Source organism: Onychostruthus taczanowskii, unplaced genomic scaffold (assembly GCF_017590055.1).
Source record: "Onychostruthus taczanowskii isolate IOZ18803 unplaced genomic scaffold, ASM1759005v1 scaffold26, whole genome shotgun sequence".
Lineage (NCBI taxonomy): Eukaryota > Metazoa > Chordata > Aves > Passeriformes > Passeridae > Onychostruthus > Onychostruthus taczanowskii.
Window position 1 is genome coordinate 5,728,492 of NW_024499906.1, and position 25,593 is coordinate 5,754,084.

The 25,593-nt window shown below is 38.3% G+C and overlaps 2 protein-coding genes across 2 annotated transcripts in view; one reads left to right on the forward strand and one right to left on the reverse strand.

Moving 5' to 3' along the window:
• Nucleotides 1–25,593, forward strand: part of GTF2F2 (general transcription factor IIF subunit 2) — a 78,355-nt gene that overhangs the window by 24,371 nt on the left and 28,391 nt on the right. Inside the window, exon 6 of the mRNA XM_041407305.1 lies at nucleotides 12,430–12,511. Coding sequence (XP_041263239.1) covers nucleotides 12,430–12,511 — 82 coding nt within the window. The remainder of the gene's footprint in view (nucleotides 1–12,429; nucleotides 12,512–25,593) is intronic.
• Nucleotides 1,363–16,322, reverse strand: KCTD4 (potassium channel tetramerization domain containing 4). Its single transcript, XM_041407306.1, has 2 exons — nucleotides 16,278–16,322; nucleotides 1,363–2,793 (listed from the first exon to the last, which is right to left on the reverse strand). Exon 2 carries the CDS (start codon nucleotides 2,589–2,591, stop codon nucleotides 1,818–1,820), a length of 774 nt encoding a protein of 257 aa, XP_041263240.1. The 5' UTR covers nucleotides 2,592–2,793; nucleotides 16,278–16,322; the 3' UTR covers nucleotides 1,363–1,817.

Genomic DNA, 25,593 nt, shown 5'->3' on the forward strand with positions numbered 1-25,593 from the left:
TAATTAATGCATTTGGACAAATTCAGAGAAGTTTTGGGATACATGGACAGTTCTTCAGCTTGTATGCCTGAAATATAAAGTGATCTGATTTTTAAGCATTAGAGCCTGAAAAAGTTTCACTTAGAATCATATTTTTTACAGAACCACATTTTTTGTGAACTGTAAGTCTGTAAAGGAGGACTAAATAGAAAACATCATAATTTCTAGACAGTGTATTCATTCTGATTGAGTATTCTGGAGAGGTTCAATTCCCCCATTTGATAAAATCAAATGGGACATGGGAACATGGAATATGTTTCAGTCACTGCTCCTGGTCTGGAGATGTAGCATCACTGTATTAATTCATCTGTAGCAAGGGACCTAGTTAACAACACCTGTTGTGTGTTAAAAGTGAAAAAGAGTTTCATGTTGAGGGATTAGTGGACCTTTGGCATTTGTATTCTCAGCCCTTGATACTTAGGATTGATTTGTTCCCCCTAAAATCCAAACCACAACTGTTTTCAGCCTGTCTTCTGTTAGCTGTTTTCCTTGGTTGTCACTTCCAGTATGGATTGTACTGCCTTTTGTTAACATTATTTTTTTCCTGTATGAATCAATGTTTTGGGAGACTTAGTTGGTTTTTTCCTTCTTTAAAAGCACTTTACTTGAATTTTGGGTTCATATAAGCTGTGAATGATGATTGGTTTCAATGACAAACAACACTTAGTGCTGCTTTTTGCCTTTTGTGATGATTTTTCAACTTGCTTTTGTGAAATGACTGGTTTGTAATCCTTGTGTTTAAATTGGTTGCACTTGTGCTGTAGAAACTATTAAAACTTTGTTTAAAATATCAAGTAAAAGATTTTATAAATAGTGGAGATGAGGAGAATGAAGGTATTTATTCCATTACTTAAGAGTGAATTGTCTTTAATGCCAGCAGGTGGTCTGTTCAGAACTGATAGTACTCATTGCATTTAGTATGCCACTGTGCAAAGCAAGGGCTGTCTCTGTTCATTGCCTGTCCTTATATGCACAAATGATTGCTAGGAAATACTGACTGTGGCATTGTTGGATACCAATACTGGAAACCTGTTACACTAAACTTAATATCAAATACTTTTGTTAGTTATTTCATATGTATGTATGATTAGAAAATGTAACATTCTGTGCAGATTGGACCCAATTCCTATAATCAAATTAATTTCCCCCAGAATTATTTTGTTGATTTACATGTTTCTGGCAGCATTACTGTAACAATATGGTATAAATTGGGGGTTAAGTGAGTTGAGAAATCATTTAACTTAAAAATTAAGTTGGTTATTTTAAACTCTCTTGCAATCTTATTTTTGGAAATTCAGTACAATAGATTACCATAAACACTAATGAACAGTCAAAATCATTTATTCCAGTTAAAATTCATTCTTAATGTCTTATAAGCAAAACATACTTTAAGCCTGCTTATTGTCTGAAAACACTCTCACTGCTGTTCAGCAGAGCAGTTAGGTATATGCACGTTCATCACACAGGTACACAAAAATTCAGCTAGACTCTGGTTGAAAGACAGCATTGAGAAAACGTATTACAAAGAGCATAAAGCATTCCATCTGTTTACAGTGTTAGCAGATGATTCTTGTTAAATTCAGGCATAAAATTTTCATTCAGCTTAAGTAAGCCAGAGATAGATGTCATTATGAGATTTACATACCATTAGCTCACATCAGTTGATTAGCAGCTGAGCTCTGTGGTACAGAGCTAGTTAGATGCATTATTTGCGATGCCAGGAGGCTGCAGCTCAGGGAGGTTTACTGGCTGCGTGCTCGTTTCCTGTGCCTTTGTGATTACTTGATAAAATGCAGTGCATCACTGTGAACAATCGACCCTCTTGAACAGTCCAGACTGGTCAGCAGTCTAAATCCACATTTTAAAGCTGTCATTATAGCCTCAAATTTAAGAGTTTCCAGGGTGCAGACGAAGGTGTTGTCCTCCTTCAGTACCAATCGTGTACCGTTTTCAGACTTTATGAAGTACTTGAATTGAATAATATTTGAAGATACTGAAAACTCCTCTGGAAATCCATCCAGCCTGCTTTTGGACACCAGTACAATTCTGGATTTTATTTTTGCAATGAATTCAGGAGCATTACAAAAGATTCTAAGTCCTTGTGAACGGTCGTGGCTGTCAGTTATTTCCAGGAAAGTAGTCTCTCGGGATGCTAGCTGTTCCTTCTCCCACCTTGATTTCACTGCCTCTGAGAGTACCTTAAGCTGGAAAAATTCGGCTTCTTGTGCCAAGAGTTGATTTTCTCGAAACCCCTCTGGTAGAAGAAGTTCTCCGTTCCGTAGGAAGTTGAGGATGTGTCTAAAAAGGAGTCCATCTCTGTCTATGAAGTAATGACCATCTGCATCAAATGGGCACATTATTCTTCCATTTATGATCCCCTCCAGGAAGGAATCTGGATACTTGGTTAGTGTCTGTTTTTGTGTGATATATAGATAACCACCGACATTCAGAGTAATCAGAGACGTTTTATAGTCCTTGTCTAGCTCCGAGCTTTCAGAGTTGCTGTTTTTTTCTTCGCATTCGTTTTCTCTCCTGCTTGCTTTTCTCTCCATTATTGAAGCTAGGACAACAATACAGCTATCCTGCTTTGCTCTTGTCAGCTTGCAAAGAGGATGTTTCTTTTTAAAAAGCCCCTTTATTCAGCTCCAGCTCGATGTTGGAATGGAAATGCTGCTCGCATTGCTCCGACTGTCAGCTTGGGTTTGCAGTAGGTGGCGTATCAGCTGTGTGTGCAGGGAGATAGCAGGAATATGACTGTAAGAGAGAATTTGCATTTAACTGTGTAAGGGAAGAAGCATGTAACAACTGTTTGTTTTATTTCTTTCCTTTAAGTCTAAGTGGTTTGCATAGCTTAAGGGGTTCTGCACAGAAGTACATACTGCTATACTAAATGGCAACTTATTTTTAATACTCGCAGATGTATTTGTAGTGTCAGCTGGCCAAATCACGTTTTGTGCTTATGGTGTTAAACAGCTTCATTTGGGTTTCAAGGATTTTTTATTTTCACAAAGCCTGTTTTTTGCATGTTGTTTTTTAGTACAGATTACAGTACCTGATGTATAGAGAAGGACAACACAGAAACGAAAGGTGTCCCTGTGTGTATAAGGGGGGGTGTCATCTGTGGAATGTGTGCACATGCATGTCACTCATTTATCAGGCACATGTGCAGCAGTAAGATGTTTCCACAGAAGAAACCCTGGAAGTGATGCTAAGGAATTGTTGGTCTGACTGTTCTAAGTTTGTGGCAAAAGCTTTTATTTGCAGTCAAAGGGTCTATCCTCACCACCACAAGAACAGCAGCCTGATTAGGTTTTGCTTTTTGCCTTCCTGTGTGCCATAGACAAAAACAATTTTACAGAGAGGATTTACCATTTATATTGATGATGGTTTTTAAGTCACCAGGGCTGTCTAGCATCATTTGGTTCTTTCTCGATAGAAGAACTCAGCTGCCCTGTGGAACAAAGGGCTTGTGTGCCTACAGATAGCTTTGAACATCACATAACACCATAGCTTAGCAACACTGGGGTACAGGGAGGCAGAAACATCGGCACAGCACACTGAAATCAAATGCTTATCTTCACTCCTGTACTTTGAGCCTCTCAGTTGCCTCCTAGAAAAAGATTTCCCCTTTAAACATTTGCAGTTTGGAGCAGGAAGGGGAAAGCTCTCCACACATCTCTTTGGGCGTTTCCTTGGGGAGTGGACAGATGGGAGCCACTGCACGCATTCCCCCGCACGGGTGGGAGCAAAGGCTTTCCTTGGGTTAGACCTGGAGAGGAGGAGGTTCCATCTTTTTCAAGATGTATTTTTCACTTTACAGATAGATGTGTCCTGCTTTGTCTGACTAGCAGTGGAAAGGCAGATGATTTTTCTGTAAATTCTTCTGCTCTAAGTATCTTATTCCTACTTCTCCCACTGTCTGTAAGGTTGTTTATTGATACCACAGAGTAATCACTATACAATTTCATTAGCTGGTAATCAACTCTAGTGAAAATAAATGTTTTTCTCTCACTCTTCTCCTTGCCAGGGTATCCTATCCCTAGCGCTGAATACAGTGCTGAATTTTTCTGCTGCTGTATATGATATATTAAGCAGGTATTATTAATTAAGTTTGATTTACCATGAATTAGTAATGGTTTTATTTTTAACTTTTTGATGCTATGGATATGTTTAACATAACTTCAGTCAGAGATTTCAATCTCTTTCTAATTCTTAAACATTTGGACTTTTTTTCAAGATTAACTCCTTTCACTAATTACTAAGGTGTTGAAGTTCAAGTTACTGAATTCGTAATTGAGAAAATGAAAAAGCCAATTAGTTTCAAGTAAGGTTCTTTTTTTCATTACAGGAGACATTCACTCAAATTCATTTTATTGTCAAGTGATGGAAAATTCATGTAATGTGCTTAGATTGTGCATAACTAAAATACTGAACCATCTTATTGTCTGTTAAACCTTAAGAGAATGATTGGTGGTTCTTTCATCTCACACAGTGAACTTGAAATATTCTGAATCTGTGCTAGGAGCATCCTGGTACAAGTGACTAGGGATTTCCAAGGAGAGAAGGGATTTGTAAAAGACAAGAAATTTTCCATGTCCAGTTAAACTGTCTGCATTTTAACAGACAGAATTTACAGAACAGTGCGTGTTCTCTGTTCATCACCTTCTCAATGTTCTAACACTTGTGGTTGATATTTTCCACTTTTGTGAAGAAGTAAGTATTCTTTAAAAGATCATGCAAAATCATTTTAGTGGTTTGTATGATAAAATATTCAAAATGGATTTGGTGTGGAAAATATACTCTGTGGAGTTCATGAATATTTACACTTAAACCTTTGAGACTTGAAAAATTTAGAGCTGCTGTAAAATTTTCATTCCCACAAACCCATGTAGCTTTATTTCACTGCAGCTGACAGTCATCTGTAACACAAAACTAAAGCATGGCATTTCTCAGTGAAAATTTTCCACTTTTTCTGCCATGCACAGGACTTTCCCAAAAAGCCTAATTCTTCCTTTGCACTTGGTCATACATGTGGTATTGTAGTGCGTGTAATTTTAGTGGGGTGGTTTCATATAACTTACTGTTTTTTGAAGGTGTAGCTATGCTAGATTTTCTTTTTTCTGTCCTTTTGTCCATGCACTGAAAGACCATCCAAAAGTTCATTTTGGCAAAGATACAGAAGTATTTCCTGCAATCGAGTTAGAGAATTTGACCATTTTTGTCCTCTGAGAGTCTTTTGTGTTGTCTGTAGTAGCTGAGATGTACCAAGTGCATCCCAGATCTTCTTGCTTCCCACTTGGATTGAATGGAGTAGCTTGTTGCTGGATGCTTTTCCCTGTTGTTAGTGAACTGTTTCTGCCCTATCCTGCCGAAGTGTTTTGCTTACAGTGTGGGGTAGCAATCCTGAAATGACTGCTGCTTCACAAATTTTTAGTGTCACCTGTATGCTGGGTTTGCTGTTGAAATAGGGAATAGTGCTGGAATCCAGCGATTGAAAGGATATTGTTTTGGTTTCAGATTAAGTCATGAAATACACAGAGAACCCTTGTGCACACTTAGGAAAGTGGCTATAGTAGTTGTACTCCCTTCCCAAGTTACACACACTTTGGGTTGCAGCAGAAGGGCAATCCACAGAGATTTCCAGGCTCTAGCTCAGACAAGCTGTCCTGGAGACAGCGAAAATTCACTGCTGGTGTCTAGCAGCTACACAAAAAACAAAACTTAGGAGGAGGGGGCTAGGCATCTGCCCCTCCTTCTGCCCTACATGTTTCCTTTTGGAAAATAAGTTCACTCTCACTCAACTTCCACTCTCTTCCTGAACCTCGTGGTCTGTAAGCTTGAGCATGCCATGGAGCTGAGGATTCAGGACCAGAAACACCATGGAAAAGTTGGTGCTTTACTAGTGGTTCAGCTTACTTGCCTATCCAAAGAACATCAGCTTTGCCAACAGTCTGCTGTCAGTGAAAATAATCTGGGTTACAAAAACCAGCTAAATTTTTTATTAGAGTACAAAAGAATATGAGGAAAATTCTCAGCTACAGGAGGGAGAGAAATTTAAGAGTGTATTAGGAAGCCATGCTAATGCAATCTGTTAGGGTTATTGAGGCAGTTTGCTAGTCATTTAATGTCATAACACCGAAAATTGGCCAGGTTGTTGGACAGTTAGACCATTCAGTAGCTCCTGTCTCACAGTGTTGGTAGCATAGAAATTCTCATTTCAAAAATATCTCCAGATGTTGATTAACAGCTGTTGAAGACAAACTCTACATAATAATTAAAATTAAAAATTTTCAAACCAGCAAGTCTGAACAATTTGCATTCAAGAGTTTCTAAAGGGCTGTCTAAGAAACTGTCAAAGTTGCTGTTGATATTTTTAATAATTTTTGAGCACTGCAATTCTACAAGACTGGAAGAGCAAATTTTGTGCCAATATCTGATGAGACAGGTATTTAAATATGAAAAGGTACTGTATGAAGAATGATAAAATATCTGACTTGGAAATCAATCAGTTAAAAATTAAGGGAGAGTGATATAATGCTAATCAATGTATGGAGAGAAAATGGGTGGTGCCAATTTTTTTTTCCCTTTTTTTAAAAATCGAATTTGTTCAGCAAAGCAGGTGATGCTTTTTCTGATAAATCCTTCAGTATGTTTCATTTTGTAATAGAATATATGCCACCTTAGTTTCCCTATCATTTAGCTATACAGAACTTAACCTGCAGGCTTGAAACTGGCAAATGTTAAGCAGAAAATTGTCATTCAGATGTTGCTGTGGTTTGGTTCTTGGTCCAATTTTTTTCTAGTGAAAAAGATCGAGGAGGTTGTTGCTGATGGTTTTGGAGATGATACACCTGAGAGTCCAGTCAGAAAGGTGATACATTGATGATGCAGAACAATTTGGATAGTTGTTTAGGATAACATTTTATTATCACCAAATACAAAGCTTATGTGCCCAGGAATACACTGTAGACAGAGCTTGCACTATTTGTGTTTGCAGGATAGTTACAGCAGAGGTTCAGACCTATGTATAATAGGTCATTGACAGCTGAGCCTGAGTTCTGTGCAGTGGTCAGTAAAACAAACATAGACTGTATCACTGGATGTCTAAACAAGGGAATGCCAAGTGAAGACCTGGAGAGCCTGTTCCATAGTTGCATAGCTACCAGGGAAGGATGGTCTGAGAAGGGCACCAGCTTTGAGGCAAGAGAGGTGCCACAAAATGCCTTTGGTGTGTAAATGCAGGGCTGAGGTCTAGTGAACGAAAGGGCTGTTCCTTGTCCAGCCAACACATGCAGATGTGAAGCTGCACAGCGGTTTAAGTGAGCAGTGTGGGCTTACCAGGACTTCTGACTTGGATGCAACTGTGCTGGTTTTGGCTGGGGTAGAGTTAACTTTCTTCACCGTGGCTGGTATGGGGCTGTTTTGGATTTGTTCTGAACACAGGGTTGATAGCGCAGAGATGTTTTTGTTATTGCTGAGAGGGATTACACAGAGCCAAGAGTTTTTCTGCTTTTTGTACTGACACACTGGTAAGGAAGTTAGCGGTGCATTGGAGGTTGAGAGATGAGACAGCCAGGACAGGTGACCCAAACTGACAAATGGATGTCCCAGACCATGTGACACCATGCACAGTATATTAAGTGGGTGAAGAAGGAGGAAGAGGGGGGGACATTTAGAGTGATGGCATTTGTCTTCCCAAGTGACTGTTATATGTGGTACAGCCCTGTCTTTATCTCAGCCCATGAGTTTTCCAGCTTTTACCCTTCTGATTCTCTCCCTGATCCTGCTGGTGGGGCAGTGAGTGGCTGCATGGGGCTTGTTTGCTGGCTGGGGGTAAACCATGACAGCTGGGAAGCAACAGCCCATCTTCTAACAGCTGAGGAGCGGAAGGCACACATGCCCACAGCCTGGCCTTCCTACCCTTTCATCTCCTTTTTCCTGCAGCCTGAGTACCATGCATCCTGAGTGTGGTCTTCTTCTCCTTTTTTTCCTTGGCGCCGCTCACAAGGCAGAGGACTTGGTGAGCTCCAGAACCTGACCCACGTGCTGTCAAGTCTGGCTATGAGAGATAATATCTCAGGAAAGACGTACACGAACTGGACTTTCTCAGGCTAGTAAGAACAATTAAGAAGCTGAAGAATTGACATAATGGAAGGTTCAAGAAAACATGATTTATTTTTATTAGGCTTGATAAAGGGGGAGACTGTGTAAGTGCTTGGATGGGCAGAAATGCTTTCCTAGCATGCTCTTCAACTTAGCAGTCAATGGTCCAGCAAGACGGTGACTGGAAATCGAAGCTGAGTGCAGTCAGACTAGAAGATTGATACATTAAAATCTCCAAGCCAATCCATCTCTCTCTTTCTAAAAACTACAGCAAGCCAACTCCTATCAGACCATCTACTGCAGAATTCCAGTAAATTTCTCTCCTGCCCGTTTATTAACATTGGGTTAAGTGTTTCTGCCATATTCTGTTCATTGATAATGGTTATCAAAAGGATTCCAAGCTGGATTCTGTGTCTCCCCAGCATATCTATCATCTCACTGAGACAATTGTTGAAATTGCTTTATGAATTGGCAACAGGGCATTCAGGCAGGGAGGACAGGGTGAGCATGCACTTGGCAGCTAATGATGAACGTATGGGTTCTGTGGAGGAGCCTGTCTGGAGCGGCACTAAGAGGGTACTTTGTTCCTGCCAGCACATGCTGGGCATTTGAGAGTGTGAGGCTCTTGGGAAAATGTCTTATTTCCCTTCCCATGACTGATCTCAGTTAGTCTTTCAGACCTATTTAATATTTTGTACTATCTACTTTGAGTAGGTGTTTTTAACAGGAAACTAGCAATTCCGTGCCTTAGTCATACATTACCTCCTAGGCTGATGTGACTATGGAAATATCAAGGCAGATGTGTAGCATTTTTGGATATCTTTTCATTGCATCTCTGGTCCTGCAACAGTTGAAGACAGACCCAAGTCTCTGAATTTGAGTTTGGTGAATGGGGTCTAATTAGGCTACAAAGGGAATAAAAATGTGTTCCCTCACTACAGTCTTGCATCCAGAGGTTTGCATGCATCTTTGTGTATTCTGCTTGACTCTAAGGTTGTGCTAAAATCCCAAAGAGGGTCCAGGGAAAGTGGGACATAAGCTTTGGTGTTTGGACAGTGGATGCTCTTAGACAGCAAACAAGCTTAGCTGCAAGGTGGTGTTTGGGAGACTATGCACAGCCTTGTACATTAAGTGATTAGAACATTTTGTCTGGACTTGACTGCAAAAGTCAAATCTGGATCAGTGGTAATTAAAAGAGGGTATTAACCAAGACATCAAAGATTGGATACCAGAGAAGTTGTGGATTCCCTAACCCCGACAGTGTTAAAGGACAGGTTGGATGGGGCTTTGAGCAGCCTGGTCTAGTGGAAGGTGTTACTGATCATGACAGGGGGGTTGGAACTGAGTGATTTTTAAGTCCCCTTCTAACCCAAACTGTTATGTGATTCTGTGGTAATATTAAGGATAAACACGTTTAATTGGCATGTTCATTTTCTAAATAGTGGGTAGGAACTTAACTGATCCTGATCCTTGAAACATAAAAATAATTTGAAAATTGTGCAAGGAGCAGGGAGATTGATAGTGACATGTCAGTGTTCAGACAGCTGGGTTAGATGGTTCATATGAATATAGGTCAGCTAGCCTTGAAACCTCTACCATTGAAGTGAGCAGAAAAATTTTTATGGAGTTGAAGAGGTATCTAAGATTGGAATGTAATGAATGCTAGCAAACATGGCTTTATGTGAAGTTTTTCTGGTCCCACAAACCTCATTTTGTTTGTTTTGAAGATTATGAGTTTAAAGTAACAGCACATTTGCAGCGTGCTTAACATTTCCTATTGCACATAGTCTAGATCCTTGTGGCATTCTGATTTATATTAAAAAAGAAACTAAAACAAGCACAGAACAAAATTAAAAACTAGCTGACAGTTATCAGAAAGGAATTATGAGTAGGAAGCCTCTTGAGTTGTAGTTTGAAGAGCTTACTCCAGGATTAGCAAGAAGGACATGGTGAGAATCACTGCTTATAAAATGTGTCGTGATTGACACAAATGCAGGTCAGACAGTGAGTAACTATGACAGGACTGCCATAGTGTGACTGGAATTGCTTAATTCACAGAATCTGTTTTAGAGACAATGTGATTTCACCAAGCCAAAGGCAATTATACACCTAGGCAATGCAGAGCACCTAGGTAAAAATGTGAGGCTTAGAAAAGACTCAGAATAGTTGTGTTGGTAATATAATAGCCAGTCAACTCCACAAACCCCCAGAACTTGGTTTTTAGAGACAAATTGATCTTAACCCAGTTTTAGCCATCTAGGCATGAAGCAGTCATGGGACACAGACACAGTGTGCCCCCTCCTCCAAAAAAAAACTTAGAAAAAAACCCCACTGGAAAATAATTTAATTCTAAAAGAGATGGGACCATTTTTTTCCTGACAGTCTCCCTTCCTCCCTCTCTCTGCTGAATTCATAGATTCTGAATAACATTCAAATGGCTTAAGTGAGGTGAGAGAAATTCCAGCTTCTGTATCTGTTGTTTTACTTCCATGTATGGTTTTTATAAAATCAGTTCAGTGGTGTTATGTCTGGCTTCTGGTCTCTGTTATTTTAAAACATCATTTTGAGATTGAACAAGATGCAAATAAGAAACCTCGGACTGATTTAAGTATGGCAAAAATGTCTTGCAACGAGAATGCATGAGCTTAAATCCGTTCATTTATTGAAAAGGTGATTGAGAAGCAACTTGATAATGATTTATAAGTACTTTCAAAGGGATAAGACACCAGGTACTGAAAGACTCTTTACCATAGTATAGAAAGTCATGAGAAGAACCAACTGCTAGAAGCTGAAGCCGAAATCTTATTAGAAACTAAGCAGCAATATTAGTACCACTTTGGCTACAAATAAGTTACTAGATTCTGTAAAGTAGGAAGACCATACAATTTTTCTGTCTGTGATATACAGGAAGTCAGGCAAATTTGTCAAGTTGTCTCTTTTGACCATTAAGCTGGGAATCTGCAAAATCACAAGTGTTTTAAAACAAATTTTCTTGCATTTCATTCAAACCTATCTGAAAAAATATGGCTTTCTTACTGCTTTCAAAGATTTTGTTTGAATCAATCCAATAAATTTTAGATTAAATAGTTTTAAAATACGTGATGTCTAAGTAATTGCTTCTGGCATTATTCAGGGAGAGCAGACTTAGATGTGCAGATATAGTAATATTTCAGTCTATAAAGTGCTAGGAAATCCGGAGATATCTCAGAGTGCCCTGGGTTACTTGGACATCAGTATTTCTAAGTGTTTCTGTCATCTTCTATGACATTGCCAGCAGAAGGTGACAATGACAATGTAGTGCTCTTGGAAGGATATTTTAATACGGGGAGCTAATCAAGCCTTTAAAACTCATCCTTTCTTGTATGCAAGGCTGTTCCAGAGGTGTTTGTTTAACACATCTTGCGCTGGCTATGCCCAAAACAGATGGATTAATTGACATGTGCTCCTCCCACATCCACACATCATGCACTAGAACATTGTAGTAGAAGTGAAGAAGTCTCCCCACCATCACTTCTCTCTTCATTTCTGCATTAAGTTGCTTTTAATTTTTGGGTTTACCTACCTTTATGGTGTAGGCAGGTACTGCTCTGCCATCGTTGCTTTAGGGAAAAGGTGGTCACGTAGGGTAACAAAGTGACTGCCTCACGTTGTGGTGAATATCCAGAGAGGAGTATTACCTAGATACATTTATGTGATGTCCTAGATTACTAACTGAAAGCTTTTACTTCTTTTCCCTGAATGTTACCATCTGTTGTATTATTACTTTTTTTGCATTGTGTTCCTTTAATGTCTTTCTAAAAAAATTGTAACAAGAGGAAAATGTGGTACTATTTTCCAGAGAATAAGAATAAAGTTAGCTTTTGTTTTATCTTCCACTAATTTTGGATACTTTGATTATTGGATTCTCTTTGTATATTATTTTTTTCATAGTCACTGATTGTATTAATTGCCCATTTACAAAAAAGTTCCTAGATAATAATCTGAGTGCAACATCTAGAGAAAGGAGTTGAAATCTCGTATTTAAAATGTGATCTCTGTGATTCATTCTTAATATGTAAAACATCTGAAGGCAAAACAAGGACGTCTAGGGTACACCAGCTATGCAAACATGTTTTTCTGCTTATTTCTTTGGTGTCTAAATAGCAGAGATTTTAGAACTTGGTTCGAGAACTTAGAATTATGTTATATTTAGTAAATTCTTAATTAGTGAAAAATAATTCAAATGCTGACTGTCTTGGTGGATCTTATTTTAATGTCCAGATTTACTTCATTTTCTTTTCATTCTAGATAAACTTGCTTTGGAAGGAATAGTGGTGCAACGTGCTGAATGCAGACCTGCAGCTAGTGAAAATTATATGAAGCTGAAAAGGTAGGAGGCCTTAATAACAAATGATATGTGATATCTGACTTTGCCTTACTAGGGAAGGTTAATTTCAGTATTATCATGGTCTTACACACCAGATCTACACAGAATCAGAACTGACCTTGCTTTTGGGGTGGATTTACTTTAGGGAGGGAGTGAAGGCTGCTGTGACCGTTGTATCTCCCTCTGGTTTTGTTTGGTGGGATGATGCATACTTCTGCATCCCATCATATGCAAATCTCTTACTAGAGCACATGTACCTTTTCATATCTGAACATATGACTGTATTCAAATGTGATTCAAGCTGAATTTCCTGAGGACTTCAGGGATTACATTGGTCTGCTCAGGGTGCATTTCTCGAGTGTGGGTTTCTGTGGATCACCCAAGTTTAATTCCACTTTACACTGTGCCATGCTAGACAAAAAAGATCTCTGAGAAGACATTTAGAATGTCCAAAATAGAAGTTTCTGGAGAAGTGCTGAACCTAAATTGGCATGGTTCTTAGAAAGTGTAGTGACTGAAAATATCAGAAGTGGCATGGAAACCACAGTGCACACATTTAACAGGATCATTTAGCGACTTCTGAAAATTTTGCCAAATAGCGCTAGAATTTACCATTTGATTCATGTATCTTATGGGGAATTAACTTGATGATGTTCTCTAGTAATCAGATTTGGGATTGAATTGTGCCTTATATTGAGTCCATCTTTATATATTCTAAGCATGTGGGTTTTCATTAAATCACCTTTTTATACTGTGAGTTTGTTGTAAATAGAGACATTGAAAGCAGGAAATTTCAGGAAGAGAATTGTCCATGACTGGCTTTAAAATTGTCAAAAGAAACATAAAATGCAAAGTGACATTTTTCTCTGATGCCTGATCTGATTTCTATGTATCATATACGTTTTCAGTCTCTTGTATTTTATTAACCTTCTCTGTCGTCTAAATTGCTCCAGTACTTCCTTACAGAGTTCATTCAGTTTTGACATTTTTTGACATTTTATGTTCTAGCTGTTGGAAATTAGTACCATAAGTTTGTTCCTGTACAGTGAACTACTTTATTTCAGACTGAGTTCTAGGATTGCTGTCATGGTTTTTGTCATCAGTCGGAAATGGAGATGAGGCAAATGTAATGTTATAGAAAAGGACTCATTTCAACCTGGCAATTTTAAACATACATGAATATATAGTGTATTTGCTTCATACTTGTTCTAATTACAGGTTTCCTGATCCAAGTGCTTTTTTGCATTTTGTACATAGTTGATCAGATAAGCTTCTTCTGGTAAGGCCACAGAAGGAGACCAAAACAGAACTGACAGCTTTAATTAAGAACTACCCAAACTGAATTTTTCAGCATTCTACTTTCTGTCACGCATGGATGAAGCCCCCCCTGGTCTTCAATTTTGTCATGTTCTACTCCTATAGGAGCAACAGAAGTACAAACACAAAAGCAGATTTTGTCTCTGAAAATATTTGCAGGTGAAAACAATGGTACCGTTGTTTTTTTCCTTCCTCTAGAAAAATTGTCAGGCTGTGTATTCCTACTTTCTAACTTCACATGTTGTTAAAGATTTTTTTGCCTCCTACCAAGAAGTTAAAAAAAATAGTCTGATCTGCTGAGAATCAGCATGAGATTTAACACATCTAGCAGTCTCAGCCTCACAAAGAATTGGTTTATATCCAAATACTGTATCTGGTATTTGAGTAGTAGGATCTAACTTTTCACTCCCTTTATGCTCTCCCACCCTCAACATGTTACAGTCTGTACATAAAAAAAGGTGACAGCATTAAATATAAAACACATTATAGAGCTATGTTATATTTAACCATTTTGTTCATTTTTCAATTTACTGTTTTGCTTATATGAGACAGACTTTTCAAAGATGGAATTTATATTGACAAAACAGCAAATCTATTGTGTAGGCTTTGAGTGCTATAATACTAAGTTGGGAAGGAAGTAAAAGATAAATGCAGTAGCTTCAAACGTTTAAGATCTAGAAAATGGAGCTGCACACTCTCAAAATCTATAATCACTTTTTTCTGAGAGCTGGCAGTAACCAAAAAGGATTATATACTTCCTGGTATTAAATGCAGATATGGATCCTGTCTATTTTGCTGTCTGCATCTGGGTCGAGGAGATCAGCTGATGGATGCCTGGCATGGCATTGGTCTCCTTGCTGCTCTGTTGAGTTTCAGCATGAGGATGAAGTGATGGTCTTGTGATGGGCTTGTTAAGTTAAGTGGGAGATAAGCGTGACATGTGGGTTTAAGGATGGATGATGAAACTGCAGAAACTGGTGACATGTGTGAGTGAAAATGTTAAAAAACGTAGTAGTCAGGAGGGTTCCCCCCCTCCACTTTTGATTTAATTACAGAAAGGATAGAGGTGGCTGATGTTCGTAACACGTTGAATACAAGGTACAAATGTGTCTCTAGGGATAACTGCTCCCTAACTAAGGTAAAAGAGAGGTTGTGTGGCCTTCACTTGGTATTCCATTTTGCAAGTTTTGTTGTCGGCAGATTTATTTAAATTTTTTCAGTTTTCCTGAGCTTCACTTTCTAGAAGAGGGACAAATACCATGAATCTCCCACTATCCTGCTAGTAAAGCTTTGTGCTATTGAACTTCCTGCAAATTTTTTATTAGCGGTGTATTTCTTCATAGCACCTTAATGATTGGTTTTGCATTTGCTATTATTGAGGCTAGCTGGAAAATAATATATGTGGTTTTCAAGCACCTGTCATGATTTCTGTCTTGTGGGAGTGGATCTCATGATCCCATTTAAAAATATTTGGACTGTGTGGGGAAAAAAGTAGGCAGACCATTCCTAACTGCAGTCAGCTTTACTGTGCAGTGTACAGAAAATACTGTGCCTACATTGCTCTATGATAATTCCCTTCTTGCCCCATGGAGCCTGTCAGACAGTGGGGGCACATGTGAACTGTGGTAGCAGTGCCTGTGTCACAGGTGGGGGTCACACACATGGCTCACTGTGCAGCACACTCTGTATCTGCACCAGGCTTGTGCCCCCACCATCCGTGTCATCCAGGCAGGTTGCCTTTCCCGTCTGTCAGGCTGCCTTAGGCAGGCTCCACATCCTCCCTAGCCAGTCCCACACAAGCCAGATGATTTTTGTACTGTAGTCAGCTTTCCACCATGAAGATGCATTGTCTGTGCCTTAATTTTGTCTTTGAAGCTTAAGAGATTTTAATTTTGTGATTCCAATGTTTAACCACATTGGATTAATGACCCCTCCAAAGAGAGAGATCTTCCAAGCAGAAGATCTTGTCTGCACTGGGAAACATAGGGCACAGGAAGAGAGGAGTTCCCCAGACATTCAGGATCGCTTCAGGCTCCAGATGACTTGAGAGGAGATGAGAATACAATTTTGATACTCCTAAGGAGTGTTTGCTATTCACAAAAAAGGGAAAATGGAGGGCTGGGGTTGTACAAGGGGGAAAAAACCATTATTTTCTTTTTTTTTTTTAATATATAATTTCTAGCATATTAATTATATTGTTTGTGCAAACTGATACTTTCTTAAATTTTGGGAGAGACCATTGATCTGATCACTGGATCTCAGTTTCCTTCTTTTTGTAAATGCATGGAGACAGAGGATAAAAAAAGTAGGCTTTGCGGGCTGACTTATGATTCTTCTTTTGTTTTACCTTAAAATGGCTTCATTACAGCATGGTATGAAATTTGCCTCCTTTCTATATTTTAAATATCATCATGCCAGTTGTAGCCATCTCAGATTCTTTCTGCTACATTACCTGTTTCAATCCTTGCATTGGTCCTTATGTCCATTCTCTTCATCCCTCGATCACAGCAAACTCTCTTCTTCCCCAAATCTTTCTCAGTCCTCCTTTCCCATTTCTGCTTCTCCATTTCCTCATAGGAAAAAATATTTTTAAAAGTATTTGGACCAGATCAGCATCATACATTTCATTTTAAGGTAAAGTTACGAAGAAGAAAATCTCTGAGAGTGACTTCTGCAAAGCTCCAATTCAGACTGACATGGTTCAGTTGAGTAGCTACAGAAAGGTGTCCAGGACTGCTCGGGCCCTCTGCACTGGGGGCTGCAGGCTCGAAGTTCTCAGAGGAGGTTTTGAAGGCTCATGTGAAGTGCAGATCAAGCAGTTGATGAATTGTGTGATGTGTTTGTTAGCACTTCTGCAATGGTGGAGAATGGCAGGCAAAAAAGGATGAATTCAGTGCCCTTGTTTCATTCTCAAATGTGATGCTGAAATGCTGGTCGCCTTTCACAATGGCTTGTGGAATACTCTGGTTTGACTATACCTAACCTGAATTACTGAAGTCTCACAAACTGTACACCAAGTGAAGAAAAAGAAGGAGTCCTAGGATTTCCAAAAGCCTAGAAGAGCCAACATTTAACAGTGCAACAAGGGTCATAATCCCTATAGCTCTCTTGAGTAATTTAAAAATATGTCTTGAAGTGTCATTAGTGAAAATATGATTGCCAGTATGACAGCTTGTAACAAGGCTGCAAGAATTTTGTGTACCTTCTTGCTTTTTCTTCTAAGAGTTTTCTATAGAGAATATAAAGAAAGTCCTGATAAAAGATGCTGGAAGAAACGTACATAATAGACTTTTAGGAGTAATGGGTTGTAAAACATTCTCGAATAATGAACTTCCACATTTGAAAAGTCATATTTCTTTACAACCATATTATGGAGGCCTCTAGAAGTCCTGAAGCTTCGTGTTCTAGGTCAAGCAAGTGAAATTTAATTAGTGCAGATGAGATGCTCACCTTTTCTAACGTATTGAGAGAGTATTGACTGACTGACAGTTCAGTATATTGCTAAAAATGTGCATTATACCAGGGATTTGGGAGGGTTTTTTTCGTTGGGGTTGTTTTGGGTTTTTTTCTTTCCCCCCCCAAATACTTCCTACTAGCAGAAGAAAATGAGTCATTTGACCACCATGCCACTTCCTATATATTCTTGTAGATATGCTTAGTTGGCTATGAATTCCTTTCCAAAATGCATAAGTGTGCATACCTCTGTGCATTTTCCACAAAGTCTGACGTGCTGCACAAATGCTGTTCAGTTTGTTTGAGGTGGAAAGCCAGTTTTATGCACGGCTGAGATTGCATCTGCCAGGCAGTCAATGTGACCTTGATTCTTCAGGTATCAAAGATCAGTTTCTCTGGCTTGAGGTAAGATTCAGCATAGTAAAAAAACACATTCCTAGGGTGTTTTAAGTTACTCATCAAGTACAGTTTTTTGTTGTTTTTTTTTTTTCATATGCTAGAGTATTTCCAGTCACAGCTTTTCCTGAAGAGTTATGTGTACTTTGTAAAAATTATGTTAATCCTGTTCATGTAGGTTAAGCTATACTGTTAAGATATGTATTTAATATGATTCTTCTGTTCCTGGACACCCACCAGTTTTTAAGAAATCAAGCAAATAACACTCTAATTGTGAACAATTGGACTGCAAAGTAACAGACACACTTCAGTATGTGTGTCCATTTTTGATCCATTTTTTCACATTTTTTTACTGGAGAAGTGGAGAGAAACAAGTGAGAAAAATAAGGTTTAAGTGAGATGAGCTCAGCAGCCCAGAGAAGTGGTTATTCCCCATTTCAGCAGTCAGGACTGTTGCATTTGTTTGTTTCCTTTATTGTTTTTGGTGACCTTAGACTCTTTTCACTGTCCCTTGTCCTTTTCATTTTGTGTGTTGTTTTTTGTTCTTAACAAGTGGTGTTCTGAGACTGGATTTTAATAGGCCTTTTATATTACCATGCTTTTTTGTTCAGTGATATGAAAAAGGTTGTAATTTTAGTTGTTGCTTCCAGCCATTATAATGATACTAATAAATAAGGCATAGCCTACTGTTGGTAATGCAGCAGGTAATTTATTGTGTTTCTCTTAAATCTGCAGCTGGATGCAGAAGGTTAATATGTTCTTTTTACTCCATTTTACTCTTCAGCTTCTAGTAGCCAAGTGTATTCAGGGTAATCTGAGGCGGGTTCGGCAGGGGGGAAGAGGCATAAAACCTTTTTTTTTTAAATGCACTTTCTAGCATATGAATGATATTGGTTATGGAAACTGATACTTTCTTAAATTTTGGGTGAGACCATTGATCTGGTCACTAGATCTCAGTTTCCTTTTTTTTTTGTAAAAGCCAGGAGACAAGATAAAAGAGAAGTAGGTTTTGCTGCCTGACTTATGATTCTTCTTTTGTTTTACATTAAAATGGATTCATTACAGCATGGTATGAAATTTACCTTCTTTCTGTATTTTAAATATCATCATTTCCAGGTGAGAGTCACAGAATCACAGAGTGATTGAGGTGGGAAAGGACCCCTGAAAGTCATCTGGTCCAAACAGTCCTGCTCAATCAGGGACACCTAGAGCTGGTTGCCTAAGATTGTGTCCAGATTCCTCTGCATTTCTCTGGAACTGAAATAGTTTCTGAATAAAGAGCATAGTGTATGTGTTCTGTGCCTTTTTGGAAAGACATGTTGTTTGTAGAAGCCTAGCATGAAAGTAATTTTCAGAAAGAAGAGAGATACTTTGGGATGCATATTTAAGAAGAGTTTATGGCAAATACTCCATTAATTTTTCCTTATACCTTGGGGAAAGAAATTAATAGTTGCATTTGGAGAGTTCTCATTGTCCTGGGGTTTTTTTGACATAAAGTTCATGAAACAGAGGCATTGCTTTTAAGAACATATCTAGTTTGCCTTTATGGTAATCAGCAAAAAAGCATCCATTTCCTTTCTATCTGCTGAAAGCAGTGAGGCTAAAAATAGTCACCCTCGAGTATGTTCAGGCATCAGTTGTAGCCAGTTTCTTCAGGCTGGAAAAAAGCCTCACTCAGTACCAGTGCTCAGCACCAGAAGTTCTGGATATTTATAATTCTAGTAAACCTTAATGTCAGGGGCACTGATTCCTTGTCTTGAAATCAGAGTCCTTGGTGTCGTACAATGCTGGAGGTCCTTCAAGCAGGACAAGAATAATTACAAAGATGTCTCTGCTGCTAAGGTGCTTTCCAGATTTCAGTGAGGGACTTGTTTAGTACGTAGGAACATATTTCCTCTTCCCAGGGTAGCACATTCCTTTTCATCCTTTTTTCCATCTGTAATATGAAAGTCACGGTATAGTGGGTGAAAATCTGAGAGTTCAGTTTTAACTACCATGACTGATCTGGTGTCACTGATGTAAATAAAAAAGCTCATTTCTTCATCAGTGTCAGCATTTTCTCTGTTGCAGAGCTCACTGACATTCATGGATCTCTTACTGGTCACCATTCCAAATGCTGTAGTCACGTTGAGTACTGCCAGTGTTCTGAGTTCTGCAAAACTGCTTTGGCAACTACCAGCCTGACAAGCTCAATTTTTCACAATATGTAGAATGTCAGCACCATACCACATCTTCTATTTTTAAACTGTTTTGTTCACGTGCTACTGATGATATTTGGAGTTTGTAGCAGATCAGTAGACTGGTATCGTCCAACAGTTCCCTGCTGCAAAAGAGCTACAAAAATTCTGTGGTATCATTGAGTACTAAAAGCTACCTGCTGCAGAATCAAAGATTAGAATTATCAGGGGGCAAGTTCTGTTGCTGATGCATTGATTTCCTGGCTTATCAAAACATTTCTGAAATTTATGAAGGTACAGGAAGGCACTGAGACAGTGGTCTGAAAGGTGGCAGGGTGCACATGTGTCCCTCCAAATATTGTCTGTTACTTGGGATGTCACCAAGTTCAAGAAAATTCATAGATGACAAACTGCCCATCCTCTGTTTCTGGTTCTTTTTTAAAGGCATGTCTGTCTGTAGGATTCCAGTGCTTATCAAACTGGGTTTCCCTGTGATCAGTGGGTGATTTAATTCCTAAAGACATGGCAAAATTCCAGTGGGAGCTTAAGTCCTAAAATGCCATAGGACCAGGTACCATGGAGGAAAGCTGTGTAGGTACCTCCTGTGCTCACTAAAGGCTCTTTGGGTGGAAAAGATGCCAGCTTTAGAAATTAATCACAGCATTGCATTTTATGGAAGACTCTTTCATTCTCCAAATGTCTCAGATATTCATACAAGATAATGAAGCACTGCAACAATCAATTAGTACTCAGGCACAATCCTGAAATGTTTTCCAAAAGGGAGGATGTTGTGCAGCCACCTGCTAATGCTTGAGTCCGGGATGTTTTTAAAAAGGCTTTTGAGTTGAATTCAAATTAATGCCATAAAATGGAAAAGAGCAGTAAATTACTTCCTTTTACTTTAAGTGAGAGATATAATGTAAAATTCTTGGAAATACACTCATCTCGTCTACTTAAACTTACTTTTTCTCTTGAATCATCTAAATAGAAAAAATTGGGATTGCCAGTATCAAAGGCCAACAAATTATACTTAAGCTGCAAATACAGTGAAGGAACTTTAAAATCATAGGAGGCTTATTTACACTTCAAATCAAATGCAAATAATTTTCAGTAATACTTTTCACAAAAGCTCTTCTACAGGCTGTTACTTCCCACAGCTTGAAAGAAGCAGGAATTAATACAAAGCACCCCTACCTGAAATATTTATGTGCATTCATGTGCATACACAAATTTAACAATTTCATATAAAAACAATGGCTCACAAATTCTTTGTTCTTTCCATGCCTTCATTCAAATACAGATATGTATTGCATTATATTTAAATACAGATATGTCTGCTTATGGCCTTAAGAAAAACATATGCTGCTATTTTAATTCAGTTACCACTGCAAGACTGACATGATTGTGAGAGAACGAGGTGGTTTCTCTTTGGAATGGTATTTTATCAACAGAATATGATTTAAATGTCAGTTCTAGTGATGTGTAAGTCCTGAAAGTACTCCTTCCTTTCAAGTCTACATTGAGTTTGAAATTTTCAAGCTGCTTTGTGCTTTTTAATGAAAAATATTTTTAACTGAACCTTGTATACAATAATTGTGCCATTCCTGAACTCTGTTATGATGTTTTTGCTAGGCTGTTGCCTCCTCTGTTTATATTCAATAGGTTTGCCTGGGATTTAATCATTGTCATTTTGGTATCTGGGATAATTCACTGAAAATTTTGCACTGTGCACTAAGCCAGTACCACCATTAGGACTCAACACAAATGCCACTGTGCTGGTAGAAAGAATATTACAACTCAAATCTGTCTGTTTGTTGAATAGTACAGTGGAACTGTTACAGGGCTGATTGCTTTATCCATAGCTGAGATTGCAGTGAGAAGTTTTTTTGAGCTGACCTTGTACCTTGAATGCTGTGATGACCCCAACAGGAAAGCACAAAGAGTGCTCATGGACTCTACTGCTTAGTTCCTCACCTGCTGGCCCTGGCAGAAAGCCGGAACTGAGGCAGCTTTGTGACAACTACCAGTGATCATTAAGGTTTTAAGGTCAATGTTACTTTAGTTTATAATTTTGTATAAGTTTCTTCTGTAGAATACATAAATGTATGATAATATGCATATTCTGCGCCTGCGGCAGGGCAATCCCCAGTATCAGTGCAAACCAGGTGATTGGGAGCAGTCTTGTAGAGAAGGACTCGAGAATATTGGTCGATGAAAAATTGGACATGAGCTGGCAATGTCGGCTCACAGCCCAGAAAGCCTCTCACAGAGGAGTTGTAAAGATCTGTTTTTGCCTTGAAGTGCTGTGTTCCAGGTGACTGCTCCGTGCTTTCCCAGTGCCTCACAAGAAGACTGAAATGTTCAAACCCAAAGTTAAAATGGATAGCACATCGCCTGAGAGTTGTCAGCTTCTCCTGTTTCAATTTTGAAAGCAAGGTATAGCATAAAGTAGTAAAACTTAGAAATATTATATGCCACTACTTGAAATTAAAGCTTCCAACAGAGTGTAATTAATATAACAAAGCCACTAAATGGAAATTATTAAAAAGATCTTCACCCAAGTTTCTGACATACCTCAAGGCTGATAATGTTCTGCACTGAAAGTGGCTCTGCATGCCTGAATTAATATCTTATTGATATCCAAACGTATTGTGTTGGTAGATATTGATATATGTTACCTGTTCTATCAAAATTATTTAATTTTCTTTTCTTTGGGGTCTGTTGTCTCTGCTAGGGTGTTGTAACATAAGCTAGCTAAAGCCATTTCTAGTTGAGCCATCTCTGAACAGTTTAGAAACCACTGTGTGCACAGATCAGAACTTAGGTTTAGAAGGTGGAGAAGGGCAATAGTGAAACCTATAGGAGCAGACTGATTGGATTTGGGGTGTTTTGGAGGACAGACTGACTTTTTTTTCCCACTGATGACTGTATGTGTCTTCTTTTATCCCCTACCTTCCCTTCCTGCATCCAGGGTACTTTTCTTACTCAAACTTTAGGAGTGCTTGATGCTTCTGGTGTTGTCAAGCACTCAAATACTTGCTGGTAGAAGTTTAGGGTGGCCCTTTCTGACTAAGGTGTAGTTGCAAGTTTATCCAGGAGTTATCTTCAGCAGCAGTTTTAAAATATAAAGAAATTTAAATCTGTGCTCAACTCATACAGTGTGTCCTATTGATAACTTATGTTTGATTTTCCAGATGCCAAAGATTGCAGACCTACTGTCTTATTAATGTATTAGTCCATCCTGACAGACAGTTCTGAGAATTAATTCTGCAATTCCAAAAATACCTGCCAAAAATTGACAAGTGCAGCACCATCTTGCAGGTCTTGGGCACACTGAAACAGTAACTGAGGAAAATGTGAAAAGACTGGGTCCTAACCAAAGTTAATGGCAATGAAGTCTCTATGTTAGGTCTTTGAACAGGTCCATATTTTTTCAGGGATATCTGAATAACCCCTTTCTTAATGATAGTGGCAGAATCAGGAGAAACTGTACCGTGTGACTTGTAATATAAATTTGAATTACTGCTTTGCTGTTCCCTCAGATTGTGTGTGTGTTCTTGAGTGCTGACTGAGACCTTGCCAAGGAGGAAGATAAAGAAGAAATAGGAATGAATTAGACAAAGAAACAGCTCACCAAAGAGCTTTCCTCTGTTCCTTCTGCTCTTGGTTGTATTCAGTTCTGAGGCTTTGTGCTGCATTCCCACCAATAGGCATGGGGAAGTTAGGGATTTTACAGGGTTCATTTCTGTTTGTAACGTAAGGTTCTGACTTCATTATTCCAGTCTGCACACAGCAGAGACACTCAGGCTTCTGTCCTTCTGCAGAACTGGTTGAACAGTGAATCTCAGGTTAGAGTCAGTCAGGAATGTGACAACACCTTTAAGGTGAGGAATCTAAGTGTAAAAAAATAGCTTAACACAAATCCTTATCTTCCCATGAACTTAGGCACTTGTTAACCCTTAGACCATCATGACTGTGACAATGCAAACACTTCAGATATAAAACAATAAGGAGGTGAAAAAAATCTCTTTCAAAATGGTTCATATTTTTTAAAAAGGTGTTTAGTTCGACCTAGAAGTAACGATACAGACATTCTGTCTGCTAAGCTTATTTTTAAAAGTTCTTGTATCATATCTGAAAAGATCCTAGCAGCAGTGTTATCGCCGGCAGTGTTAACTATAGCTGTTTCTGAGGTTAAAGAAAGCCCTGTGCTCAAAACCTGTTACAAGGTTCAATATTATCTGTATCATAGTTCACTCGAATTTTTTTCTAATTGGAAAACAGACAGGAGGAACAGGAACACAAAAATATCCATGGCCAGATTTCTTTTTGTAAAAAAAGAGAAGAAAATCCCTGCATTCTGGGATATATTATGAATTGTGAAGTCATCTTGAAAGAGAAATTTCACTGTATGTGAGTGTAGGCGGGAGTAGAAAAATATGTGATAAAAATAGCAGACTACGTGAAAATTAACACCAATATGTGGATGCATACCTGAAGATGTTAAATGATAATATCTGAGAGAGAATTACCCTTTAGATCTGTATTTATATAATGTATTTCAAACTAAAATTTAAAAAAAGCCCAAACCACCTGTATATGATTTTCAAATTACATTTCAAATAATTTCTTTGTTTTGAATTCTGATTTCAGCTCAGACATTTGCTTCTGTTTTGACTTTGGGAACTGCCTAGAAAAATCATGATCATTTTAACTATTCTGCGGTTGGTGGCTCATGTTGACAAAGAACTTTTCAACAAAGTCCACAAAACTAAATACTCTTTTTCTGAAGTGAAATGCAGGAAATAAATGCTACATCCTGAAAGTATGAAACTATGATCAAAATACTTAGAGCATTAAGAAATCACTGTATTGCAGAAAAGACTCAGAAAAGACTTAATGAGATGTTAATTGATCAAAACTATGGTTTTCAAAACAAGAGAATATTTTTGTAGGCTCTCATGAAGCACATTTATAGATACAGCAAACATAATTTTTTCATGTGCCATGTTTATAGTATTGGAAGCCAAGGATATATTTTGTAGATTGACAAAACACAGAACTTCATGAGGTTAATTTGTACTATATGAAATAAACTCCCTTCTAAGTCAGTATGGTTAAGCAACTGGGAAAACCACTGATACTTATATTGAGCACTGTTTTTTAATTCTCTCACTGTACCTAATGTTGTCAGAAAATCACACTTTAGATGTGCTCTTAAGTATCAGTTGGTTTTGTTATTATCAGCAGGAAGCAGGAGCAGCATATGTCTGTGGGAATGCAATTTATGATAAAATACACCTAATTAAATCTCTTGAGGATTTATATTCACGCATGCTGTGAAACTGAATCATATGAATATTTCTTAATAAATTAAAGCATCTGCTTTAAATTTCTAACTGTGCACCTAAACCTCATTTCCTGGTCTTTATACCACAAATTTAAATGAACATGAAATGCACTTTATTACTGCAATATCGACCATGAGAGGTACTCAGGGCGACTTGGAGAGAAACACCTACAGCATAGTTATGCTGCCACATATTAGAGTAGGAGTAATGGTGTAGGTTTTATAAATTGATGCCTAAGTCAGCCAACTGGAGTAGATTATTAAAGATGGTTTTATTGCTATTTCTTCTTTTAACTCTTTTTAGCCTATGTTCATATTAGAAGACGAATAGCCGATGTAGCATCCACTCTAGGGGTAAAAAGTGCTTTCCACAGTTTGTGGGATCTTAACAA